This window comes from Mytilus trossulus, chromosome 7 (assembly GCF_036588685.1).
Source record: "Mytilus trossulus isolate FHL-02 chromosome 7, PNRI_Mtr1.1.1.hap1, whole genome shotgun sequence".
Taxonomy (NCBI): Eukaryota; Metazoa; Mollusca; class Bivalvia; order Mytilida; family Mytilidae; genus Mytilus; species Mytilus trossulus.
In genome coordinates, this window is record NC_086379.1 from 17,394,542 (window position 1) to 17,406,776 (window position 12,235).

Here is a 12,235-nt window from a genome sequence, read left to right on the forward strand (position 1 = left end):
TAAAAAGATAAATAAGTTGTATATTTTATCTTTGATTTTTTTTCCATGCAAAATGAGTTATAATCGTTACTGTAATTGATTAAAAATGGAAAGTTTGCAATCTTGATTAATATAATGTTTTCCTTTAGATAAAACAAGTGTTTTGTCACGGATATCAGCTGTTGGTCAAATCATTTACACTGTACAAAGTGTAGATCCAGAGAGTGACAACGTACAATATTCTTTGTCATCTAACACTTTGAATGCGCCATTTATTATCAATCAAAACAGTGAGTAAAAGTAAAATCACAAAATTACTGAATCCGAGGATAACACAGACTTTTATAGTTTTTCTGTTTTATATCCGTATAATTAGGCAACACGAAAATATATATTGATCCTTCCACACTGATAAAACTTTTGGAACATTAAAAAATAATTAAAAAAAAAGAGAAAGAAGAAACATAAAGACAACAGTATCGTCTTGGTACCTGTTTTGACGCGGACCAGAAATGACGCACCAATTTAGTTTTCGGTTTTATATTTCTAAACAAAAGCCATGACGTCATCAAAATTGACCGTTCATAACATGTTGGTGAAGGTCATCTGACTTCATCAAAGATGCCTAAAATTCTGCCCAGAAATGTTTTTATTACTTGAAATATTAAAGATAATGCAATTTCCACCATTTTATTCAGGTCAAAAACATTCGACCCTTCCCTGGATGATTATCAGTCCTACATCCTCTTTGGCCAATAAAAATAAGTAACGGCATGCTTCCCCATTTTGTGTTTTTGAAATCACATGACTGTCATGTGGCATGGTTTTACATTTAAGCGGGAATCACAGTAGAACAAATGATCGTCGCTTATATAATTTGCTATGGTTTATCGATTTTTTTCATTCAATGTATGAGGTTAAGATTGATAAATGTATTATTGTCATTGGTGTTTTATGAATGCAATTACTTTTTATTTTCAAATATATGGAATATATATATCAGTTTTATAAATTTGTACAATTTTATAAGAAAATTGAAAGAAAAAAAAATAATTAAACATTTTGTTCTTCATTCCCTATGATCATTAAAGTGTATGAAAATTTCCAAATTCGTAAATAAAATAGAATTTGTTGAACAGTGTTAACTTTAAAGATTTTGTAATATTTATATCTATATCTTATTATATCCATATGACTTAATTGATTTATCAAGTATTACTTTATTTTTTAAATGTGTATCGAATACTGTAGTATGTAATTTCACATGTTTCATCATCAAAAATAAAATAATTACAAAAAAAAAACTTTAAAGAATCCAGATTGAAGCAATTTTTCTATTATCAGGTACGAGCAAGTGTTTTTTACTGGTTTGTTTACAGTGCGTCATTATTGGTACCCATAATTTTTTGACAGTCCGTTTGTAATGTTAGCAAACATGATTTTTATTGCCTTTAATATTTCAAATATCTACTGTTTAATGATTGAAATATATTAACAAGTTATCAATCTTTTATTCCATTCCGTTTTTCTACTTCTTTTAAATGGTTGATTAAATGCAGAGACAAACATGACGTTAAGTGCGTCATTACTGGTTCCTCTGGGATAGTATACCGCTGTTCAAAAGTCATAACTCGATTGAGGGAAAACAAATCCGTGTTACAGACTAAAGCGAGGAAAACAACTCAACTATGAGAGGAAAACAACAGATCAACATAAACACACGCAAACTTTTATATATATTTCAAAGGCAACAGTTGCATACCGCTGTTCGAAATTCATAAATCAATTGAGAAAAAACAAATCCGGGTTACAAACTAAAACTGAGGGAAACAATCAAATATAAGAGGAGAACTACGACACAACAGAAACACAACACTAAAATTTGACACACACAGAAACAAAGTATAATATAACAATGGCAATTTTCCTGACTTGATTTTAGAAAAAAAAAATGAAGGGTTGCAACTATTTGATAGCAACTGCCACATTCCTGACTTGGTACAGGTAATTTTAAGAAAGACATGGTGGGTTGAACCTGGTTTAATTACTAGTCAAATCTCCCGATTTAAAGTCATAAAATTGAGTTTCTCCCTGTAGTGTAGTGCAAAGATTCCAAATAAATCCAAATAATGTGGATTTGTTAATTTTTGTGGTTACTTGTTTTTGTGGATTGATGAAAGCGTGCATTTTCGTGGAAATTTAGTTTCGTGGGTTTGCAAAAGTCTACATTTCTATAGAAAATCAGTAATTCGCTAAACATCTGAGTTAGTGATTCGACTGTTATCGCAAAAAGCATGAAAACTTGTATCCAACGATTTAAAACAATAGGCGGGAGATGTCAAAGAGACAATTGAAATTAAAAAAAAATGAAACTATGGCAAAGCAAGAAAAAAGGTCAAAACACAAAAACAAGTTATACATGTATAAAAATTACATAGAGATTGAACAACACGACCCCATTTTAAACCGAATATATGTAAGGGTCGTTATACGTATACTCTGGGATGAGGATCAGTATTTCTTCTCCTTGGTGTCTTTAAATGATGTTTTAGTTTAAATCAAACTGGTAGTCCATATAACCTTGGTTATTGAAATGCTCACTGACTCTCTCACTACGGGGCGCCGAATGGGACTCTTGTGGTTTTGTACAAAATTCAATTCTGTCATAACAAAATCATTTTTGTCTTACAAAACTATGTGCTACAGACTTGTTTTGTGAGAACTTCAATTTTGTGATGACAAAATTCATTTGTGTAGACAAAATTCATTTTTGTAGACAAAATTCATTTTTGTAGACAAAATTCATATTTTTCATGACAAAAGTCAATTTTGTCTAAAAGGTATGCAAATATAAACATATTTGCATACAAAATTGACTTTTGTTACCTGATATGGAAATTAAATCACAAAAGTCAATTGTGTGAGGTAAGATTCAATTTTGTGAGACAAAATTGACTTTTGTGAGACAAAATTAACTTTTATGATACAAAATTAACTTTTGTGAGACAAAATTGACTTTTGTGAGACAAAATTGACTTTTGTGAGACAAAATTGACTTTTGTGAGACAAAATTGACTTTTGTGAGACAAAATTCAATTTTGTGAGACAAAATTCAATTTTGTGAGACAAAATTCAATTTTGTGAGACAAAATTCAATTTTGTGAGACATTATTCAATTTAATCAATTTTGTTGAGACAAAAGTCAATTTTGTTAATTTTGTTGAGACAAAAGTCAATTTTGTCAATTTTGTTGAGACAAAAATCAATTTTGTCAATTTTGTTGAGACAAAAGTCAATTTTGTTAATTTTGTTGAGACAAAAGTCAATTTTGTCAATTTTGTTGAAACAAAAGTCAATTTTGTCAATTTTGTTGAGACAAAAGTCAATTTTGTGACGACAAAATTCATTTTTGTGACGACAAAATTCATTTTTGTGACAACAAAATTCGATTTTGTAACAACAAAATTGACTTTTATGAGACAAAATTGACTTTCGTGAGACAAAAATCAATTTTGTTGAGACAAAATTCAATTTTGTCAATTTTGTTGAGACAAAATTTAATTTTGTCAATTTTGTTGAGACAAAAGTCAATTTTGTCTCACATTGGTCAATTTTGTCTCACAAAAGTCAATTTTGTCAATTTTGTTGAGACAAAAGTCAATTTTGTCAATTTTGTTGAGACAAAAGTCAATTTGGTGTAACAAAAGTCGATTTTGTATTCAAATTAGTTCACAGAAACCAAACTAAACTAATTTGAATACAAACATGACTTTTGTCGCCCAATTTTCAAATTAGGTAACAAAAGTCAAGTCTGTCCGTACAAAATTGAATTTTGAGTACAAAACCACAAGAGTCCCATTCGGCGCCTCGTACTCACTACCAAGAATACACACATTAATATGATAATTCCTTTCATCAAATTCTTTGTATTAAGTAATTTTATAGAGAATGGCTCATAATATTTCAGCTGGTGCCATATCTCTTACCCGCTCTATACAGACTGAGCAAGTAGCCGGCTATGATTTGTACATCAGTGTATCAGATGGACAAAATGTGGTGGCTGCACGATCTTTATCAGTTCGTATTACAGGTAAAGTGATAATCCGGGTCACAAACTAAAACCAAAGGAAACACATCAACTATAAGATGAAAACCACGGAGCACGAGAAACACTGAAGTGCAACAAAAACAAGCTCCACCATACAAAGAAACAGAATATTTGATAACAACTGCCATATTTCTGACTTGGTACAAGACATTTTAAGCAAAAATGCTGGGTTGAGTCTGGTTTTATGACTAGCCTAGCCTCTGGCTTATATGACAATGTAACATGGATGTGCGTATTGCATTTTTGGCTTGAAAATTGAAATACTACACAATAATGACGTATTAAAATAGGTTATTGTTATTTATGAGTATAAAATGGATCGAATATGAAATACAAAAGAGGGGCGAAAGTATAAGAGGGCAGTCAAACTTCGAGATCGAAAATAAAATAACAACGCTATGGCAAAAAAAAAGAAAAAGACAAACAGACAAATAACAGTACACAACATAGAAAACTAAAGACTAAGCAACACGAACCCCACCAACAACTTGGGGTGATCTCAGGTGCTCCTGAAAGGGTAAGCAGATCCTGCTCCTCGTGTGGCACCTGTGTGTTGTTCATGTTATCTGGTAACTACCAGTAATCTAATTAGGTAGGTGACATCCGTGAAAATGAAGAATTTGCAACTATACTGTACGGCCGAAAAATGCTTAATTGTATTTTTCCATACAAAGGACAAAAAATGCACATTTTTACACATATATTTTGTAAAAATTTCGAGCATATAGATGTACTTAATGAATATTTACATAGAGTCGTTTTTTTTCTTACAGACAACCATCGTCGAGAATAATTTCCTTTATATGATTTCTATTGAAAACTGACCAAAATCTACAAACGCTTACAAAGTCTTTCCAGTGAACACTTCATTATTATAACGGCATGTATCGTTCAGTATCTACTTTTGTGATGTATAACCTCATCTTTGAAATTTGAGTTACTTGCTTTGTCTGTTTGTAGATGTTAATTCCCCGCCACATTTTCAAGTTCCTGCGCAGATATTAACTGTTTTAGAAAATATAAATTCTGGATCGCCCATTTTCCAACCAACAATTACAGATGAAGACTTGTCTGATGTTCATACGTTTTCTGTCGTTTATTCTCCGCCAGATGGCGCTGTTTATTTCGGCGTCGACAAATCAAGTAAGATATCCTAATGTGATATTTCGATTTCAGATCCTTGCTTACAGCACTGGATATGCTTCTAGAAAAACAGTTTAAATATAAAAAAAAAGATCTCTTAGGAAGATTTAAAACGGAAACTCTCTAATCAATAGCGAAATCAAAAGCTCAAACACATCAATGGATAATAACTGTAATAATCCTGACTTGGTTACGCACTTTTTTATGTAGAAAATGGTGGATTAAACCTGTTTTATAGCTAGCTAAAGCTCTCATTTGTGTGACAGTCGCATAAAATTCCATGATATTGTATAGAAAAGCATGTTATAATTAATGGAACGTTTATCATGTTTTCAGTATATTGATACTGTAAGATATATATCAGCAGCGACTCTCGATATAAAGCTTTACGTGTGAGCACGGCAAATGAGTTTTAAAAGGCTTTATATTGTGTCAAGCATCTGAAACTACAAAATCAATACGGTATTTTACTGCACTGAATGTACTTCGACAATTTATGTATTTTCAGTGATGCTCGAGACCGAAACATTTAAAATTCCTAAACGTAATGCTAATTCAAACGTTGCAGAGATGAGTAATTCGAAATGACAAAAAGTACAGCCCAATCTGTATTATTGGCGGCCCAAATATATATATACCCTTGTTAATTGTGAAGTTCATCGACTCCCTTAAATAATACTTTAGCTTGTTGTTTTTCAGCTGGATTAATAGCATCTTTAGTTGATATTGATTACGAAACGATTCCATTCAAGTCATTTTTGTTGGTGATAACTGGCTCAGATTCCCTGTTGGAAGACACTACGAATATTACATTGAATGTGCAGAATGTAAACGAGGCTCCCGTGTTTACAAAGAAGTATTACTCACTTACAACTCCAGAAAATAGTGTAAGTTCCATGAAAATGAACTTACAATACGATTGATGCTTTTAATGATTTATTGATGATCTGTTGTATGATTTTCTTATTATTATGGTTTTATGTTCATATTTGTGTAGTGTTTTTGAAAATACTTACTGTGTTTTATATATTCTGTTCTTACTATGCTGTGTTAAAGCTCAAGTGAACACACAATACTCTTTACAATGTATATATAGTAAGTTTCAAAATTAAATATATTTACGCTCGTCCTTTTTAAAGTGACATGCTAAAGTCTCCTCTTCTTTTACGATGTTCAATTTTTTTCTCAAAAATTCTATCGCGAAATCTGATCGTCCTCTAACAATCAACGTGTTTAAAGCAATGCATTACGGAATTTTGTTTATAGATTATAACGTTGACAATATGTGTGTAGAAACAACATCACACAAGTACAAAACACGTTCTAGAACTTACATTCCTGTGAATGATTTTTTAATAATATTTATTTAGGGTGGAACAATTATTCAGAATCCCTATTACCAGTATACAGACGTAGATGGTGACACTGTTAAGTTTTTCCTTGACTGTGGTGCTGACACAGGCCGATTGGATATTAATTCGTCCTCAGGTCTCCTGTCGTTTTCGGTAGACTATGATCTAGACATGGTCGGCACAGCATCTGAGATAAACTGTAAGGTTACTATAACTGATGATGAATATACAGATATGGCGTACGTTAATATAACAATAATGGACGATAATGATAATTCCCCCGTGTTTGTCTATAGGGAATACACGTTTTACATACCAGTAACTTCAAGTGTTGGGTCATTTGTCGGACAAGTACATGCAGTTGATAATGATATTGGAAACTATGGTAAGTCTTTCATTCAGTAGATTTTGTTGTGAGGTTTTTTTTTTTGTGTTTTATTTTTCTTTTTTTGTGTTTTTGTTGATACAGTTTGTTGTTTCGGCTTGGAAAACAGAATCGCAACTGATTTAGAGGCTAAATGCCAGCACTATTTCCTATTACATCTTTGATGTTTTTGTTTTGTTTAGAATAATGCCAACATTAGTGAGACGAACCCAAGGTAAGAATTGGAAAAAGAGGTGAACGACACCAAAAGGGACATTTAAGCACACAAGAAATAAACTGACAGTGCCATGGCAAAAACAAAATCATGCGTAACACAACATAGAAAACTAAAGACTGAGTAAAACCGGAGGGGTGGTAAGTGAAGCGAGAGGGTAAACAGATCCAGCTCCACATATAACAAAAGAGGTGTGTGAAATAGATTAACACTATATTTTGAAAAACCTGAAGTTTACCTTTTCAGCCATACCCCTGCATGCACAGTAAATTCCTGGATACGTAAACATCATTTGTACTTACTACTAGTACAAACAAATTATTATTTTACATTTCTCCTTTAATTTCAGGAAATGTCCTTTACCATATTGCACTCGAAGATTTCAACTACGGTTTGTTCGATGTAGCCCAAAACGGTTCGATATTTGTCAGCGAAAGTTTGACTCACTATGCTGAAGGTTCTTCATTGAATCTTACCATATATGGTGTTGATCCAGGAGGCAGGGAGGGTCAAACAATGGTTTATGTTGTATTTCCAACGACTCATGTGGCGCCCATAACTTCAGGGGATGGTATCCAGTACTTAACATTCTTCCGATATTCCCCGAACATGGCTTGGTTCGTTCCTCTGATGTTTATTCTTTTTGCCACCTTCTGTGTTGTTGCACATACTATTTACAAATCAAATTGTTCATGTTTGAAAAAAAATGAACAGAGGTTAGTAGCCGAAACAATTTTATATTAAGTTACTAACCCAGTGTGTAATGTTGTGTACTATGATAGATTGCTGTACGACCATTATACTGAGATTCATAATAATTCACGGGAAACCAATTGTGTAAGTAACGGAGAACAACGAATTCAAATTCAAACAAAAGATACATTTTCTATAGGCTTGTATGCAGAAGTTTGTAAACCAACAAAATAAAAATATACAAAAAATGCATTTTGTACAAGTTCTCAATAAACGAAAACTGGTACACACGAACATACTTATCTAACAATACTGATGCCTTTTTATACTTTAATAACATAATTGATTTATCATTTTTGATCTGAGGCAATTGGCTTGTTATATCTTGTTTTCATTATGCAAATGCCCGGCTGTTATGAGATAGTTGAAGCTGTGGTATGCATATCAATGAGAAGGCTTTTTACCAAAGACCAGTCGGACAAAGATATACACAATTAACAAAATAACGGTCTGACTTGAACATACTAAACTAAATGATGAAAACCAAAGGAAGGTATGATATTGGCTAATAAAGATTTCATTGTTCAGCTAGTAAGCAAGCTAATCAAAGATACAATTGTACTAGCTTTAAGCCTCGGTCACACCATAACGGATAGCTCGTACGGATGCCTTACGGATAACATTTTTTTCAACCCGTGCATGTCTGTTAGACGTCCGTTCTTATCCGTTAGACGTCCGTCCATATCCGTTGCATGTCCGTTTAGCGTACGTTTTATCCGTCGACGTCCGTTCTGTCCGGTGGAAAATTTTGAGCATGTTCAAAACTTTGAACGGACGTCCAACGAATGAAAATCCGGTAGTCGTCCGTTTTGTACGGTACTTGTCCGTTTCGTTTCCGTTTCGTTTCCGTTATACATCCGTTGGAGGTCGGGCAGATAAATTCACCAACGGACTTCTAACGGACGTCTAACGAATAAAACGGATGTTGAACGAATATGAAACGGACTTCTACCGGACGTATTTAAACGGATAAAACGGATGATGAACGGATTCGAAACAGATACTAGTATATGTCAATTGGACATTTCGCGTCAGAAATGCCAATTAGATTTCTAAAAAATCATGAATTCTTATTATTCATAATCGATCTTGAGAGGCACGTCTTCACCTTCTAGCAGTTTTTATTTAGGCCAGACACTGCCCATTTGGTGGCATTTTGAAGAACAAATCAAAAGCAGTTACAGAGAAACATTTTGAATATTTATGCGATTAACATGTATTATTAGCTCACCTCGCCCGAACTTCTTCTAGAGAAACACTGAATGGAATGTAACGAAACATGGCATGAATGTTCCTTATAAGGAGCTGACCAAGTGTTGTAACTTTGAAGCCAATCCATCATTCAAGATGACAGCCAGCAGGGGACTTAATTTAACATAGGACACTAAGGGAAATGCATACAAATGACTTCTTTTAAAGAACCACCAATTAGAATGAAACCAAACATAGCATGAATGTTCCTTATGAGGTACTGACCAAGTGTTGTTACTTTGTAGCCAATTTTCATCTTTTTTTTTTTATTTCAAAAATCCAAGTAAAGCCAGGTCAGCCAAACAGGCTCTTGAGAGCCTTTAGTTATCCGTTTTATCCAGTACGCTTCCGTTAGGTGTCCGTTTTTTTTAGGTACTCGACCGTTGGATCATTCGTTCGGCATCCGTTCTGTCCGGTACGTTTCCGTTTCTTTGTACGTTGCATATCCGATGTGTGTCCATTATGCATTCGTTACGCGTCCGTTTTATTTGGTCAGTACATCAACGGACTCCCAACGGATAACAACTTTGTCAACGGACAACTTTTATGTTCATCCGTTATGCGCGTCCGTTCGTGCTATCCGGTAAGGTGTGACCGAGGCTTTACCGACACACTAAAATTCATTCGAATAATTCTTCGATTAATTTATCTTTTTTACAGTGAACGTGCCCGTTTTAATGACGATTAAAAATAAAACACAAGGAAGTTCGTCTTTTTCTACGCAGTACAATTTCTTTTTGGAGCAACGTCATCGAAAATCTCTTAACAGAACTCGATCATTGCTTATCCGATATGATACACAAGCAAGTGAAATTGGTTTCTCTAGATCCTTCATTGCATACATTGTATTGAAGACCGTACCTTGACCTGTAATGGTTTACTTTTATAAATCGTAACTTGGATTGAGAGTTGTCTCATTACACATCTTCTTATATCTATATAATAAATATAAGATTGAATTACCAACTTCACGTTTTTATGCCCCATTTATGGGCTTTATGTTTTCTCGTCCGTTCGTCCCTCTGTCCCTCATTCCTGTTCAGGTTCAAGTTTTTGGTCGACGTAGTTTTTGATGAAGTTGAAGTCCAATTAACTTGAAACTTAGTACACATGTTCCCTATGATATGATTATTATAATTGTAATGCCATATTAGAGTTTTTATCCCATTTTAACGGTTTAATGAAAATCGATAGTGTGGATGGGGCATTCGTGTACTATGGACAGATTATTGTTGCTCATTGTTTAGGAATCAAAGATCAACATATTAATTATAAATGACCATGGAAGATATTTTCAGTTATCAAATTAATTTTTCTTTTTCTTTTGTAGCATTCGTAGTAAGAAGCGGAAAAGACCAAAGAAATCATTTCAAATATATTGATTCAAGAAAGATATCAAATAATAACTATGTTTGTTGTACAAATACAAATATATAAATTCATATACAATGTATATGATGTTCTTTAGAATTAATTCAGATTATGTTTTGCCTAAAATAAATTATCAGTACAATTGGTGTTTGTTGAATTGTATGATTTTTTAGTGATATATAGACTACCAAACTATATATCAAATAGCAAAATTTATTTCTTCAGTGTTTATTTCAGAGTTGGAACTTCACACGTGTTAGGTTGGTTCGACTCCTATCTTGACTGATTAGGGTCGACAATTTACCGTGCCGAAAGTCGATGGTTCTGTCCGGACGCTTCGGCGTTCTTTACCAAATAAAGCTGGCTGCCATGAAATAGGCAATAATAATAAAGTGGCGTTAAAGAAATGTGAACATGACGTTTTTCTCCGATTCTTTCTAAAACATCTTGGTATCTTTAATTTGAATAATAGAAAAAAACTATCTATCAATCGAAAATTTAAAAAAGCGAGTTTCTTTTATTAGTAATTTTTTTTTACTTCAATGCTAATTTCAGAGGTGAAACTCCGCACGTGGGAGCTTGGTTCGAATCGTGCCGATGGTCAATGGTTCGCTCCGGGCGTTCCAGCTTTATTCAACAAATAAAACTGGCTGCCATGAAATACCCAATAATGAACATATCAATCATTGCAGATCTTAGACGTTCCCTACACATATAAACATAATTTGGTTAAACAAAAATCTTTTTGATTGAACCAAGTCAGGAATATGACAGTTGTTGTCCATTCGTTTGATGTGTTTTGTCATTTGATTTTATCATGTGATTAGGGACTTTCCAATTGAATTTTTCTGGGAGTTCAGTATTTTTGTGATTTTACTTTTGATTTGAAATTGAATTTGACAGTAGCAATATTCCACATCGTATAATCGGTACCACGATTTCCCGAGAAATACAAGAACCTTTAAAATATTCCCAAAACAAACTGATATATATATCCCGAAAACAAGACTTTTTTCATGGTGTTATGCTACTTTTTTTATGGTGTTATACTACTTTTTTTTTACAATATTAAAGAATATTGATTAAAGATATTACTCGTTTTCACGCAATAGAAGTGCAGTTTGAATGGCTTGTGTACAAAAATTCGGAAATGACTAATATATTCAGCTGGACTTGATAAAGCTTCCCCTTCTAAAACATTCGTATACTTAGAAGAAAAGATGAATTTTAAAGCAGAACTATTTAAATTGTTTTCAGCTTATTTAGGAGAAAGCAATAAGTAATGAGAATATATTTCAGATGTCCAAGGCTTAGGCAACATGGAAGAGGCCTGCTTATAAAGGTTGGAGTGTCTATCATATTTCAGATGTGGCAACCTTAGTCCTTCTGGTTAAGTCTTAAAACAAATTAAACTTTCCTAAGTTATTCAAGTTCCATTACGAACTTAATGTCGACACCTTATAATGTAGAATATCTGTTTTAAGGTTTATGAGCCCTACTGTAGCCATTTTGGTACAAACTTTTCAAACTTCAATTGTATCAAAACTACAGATACAATGAATAATAGAGATAGGCCATTTTGTACATATTCTAAGGGGAAACTTGATGCAAAGAATTATTTTTTACTGTTTCATTGCATTTAATAGAAAAAGAGGACTTTGTGGCAAATAAATCAAGAT

At 33.1% G+C, this 12,235-nt stretch overlaps 1 protein-coding gene across 1 annotated transcript in view; it reads left to right on the forward strand.

Annotated features, from left to right (window-relative positions):
- Positions 1-10,692, forward strand: part of LOC134726212 (protocadherin Fat 4-like) — a 74,978-nt gene extending 64,286 nt beyond the window's left edge. Inside the window, exons 16-22 of the mRNA XM_063590611.1 lie at positions 129-269; positions 3,947-4,069; positions 5,048-5,230; positions 5,930-6,117; positions 6,601-6,967; positions 7,531-7,897; positions 10,516-10,692. Of these exons, the coding sequence (XP_063446681.1) occupies positions 129-269; positions 3,947-4,069; positions 5,048-5,230; positions 5,930-6,117; positions 6,601-6,967; positions 7,531-7,897; positions 10,516-10,567 (1,421 nt within the window). The 3' untranslated portion in view covers positions 10,568-10,692. The remainder of the gene's footprint in view (positions 1-128; positions 270-3,946; positions 4,070-5,047; positions 5,231-5,929; positions 6,118-6,600; positions 6,968-7,530; positions 7,898-10,515) is intronic.
- Positions 10,693-12,235: the final 1,543 nt, after the last annotated feature.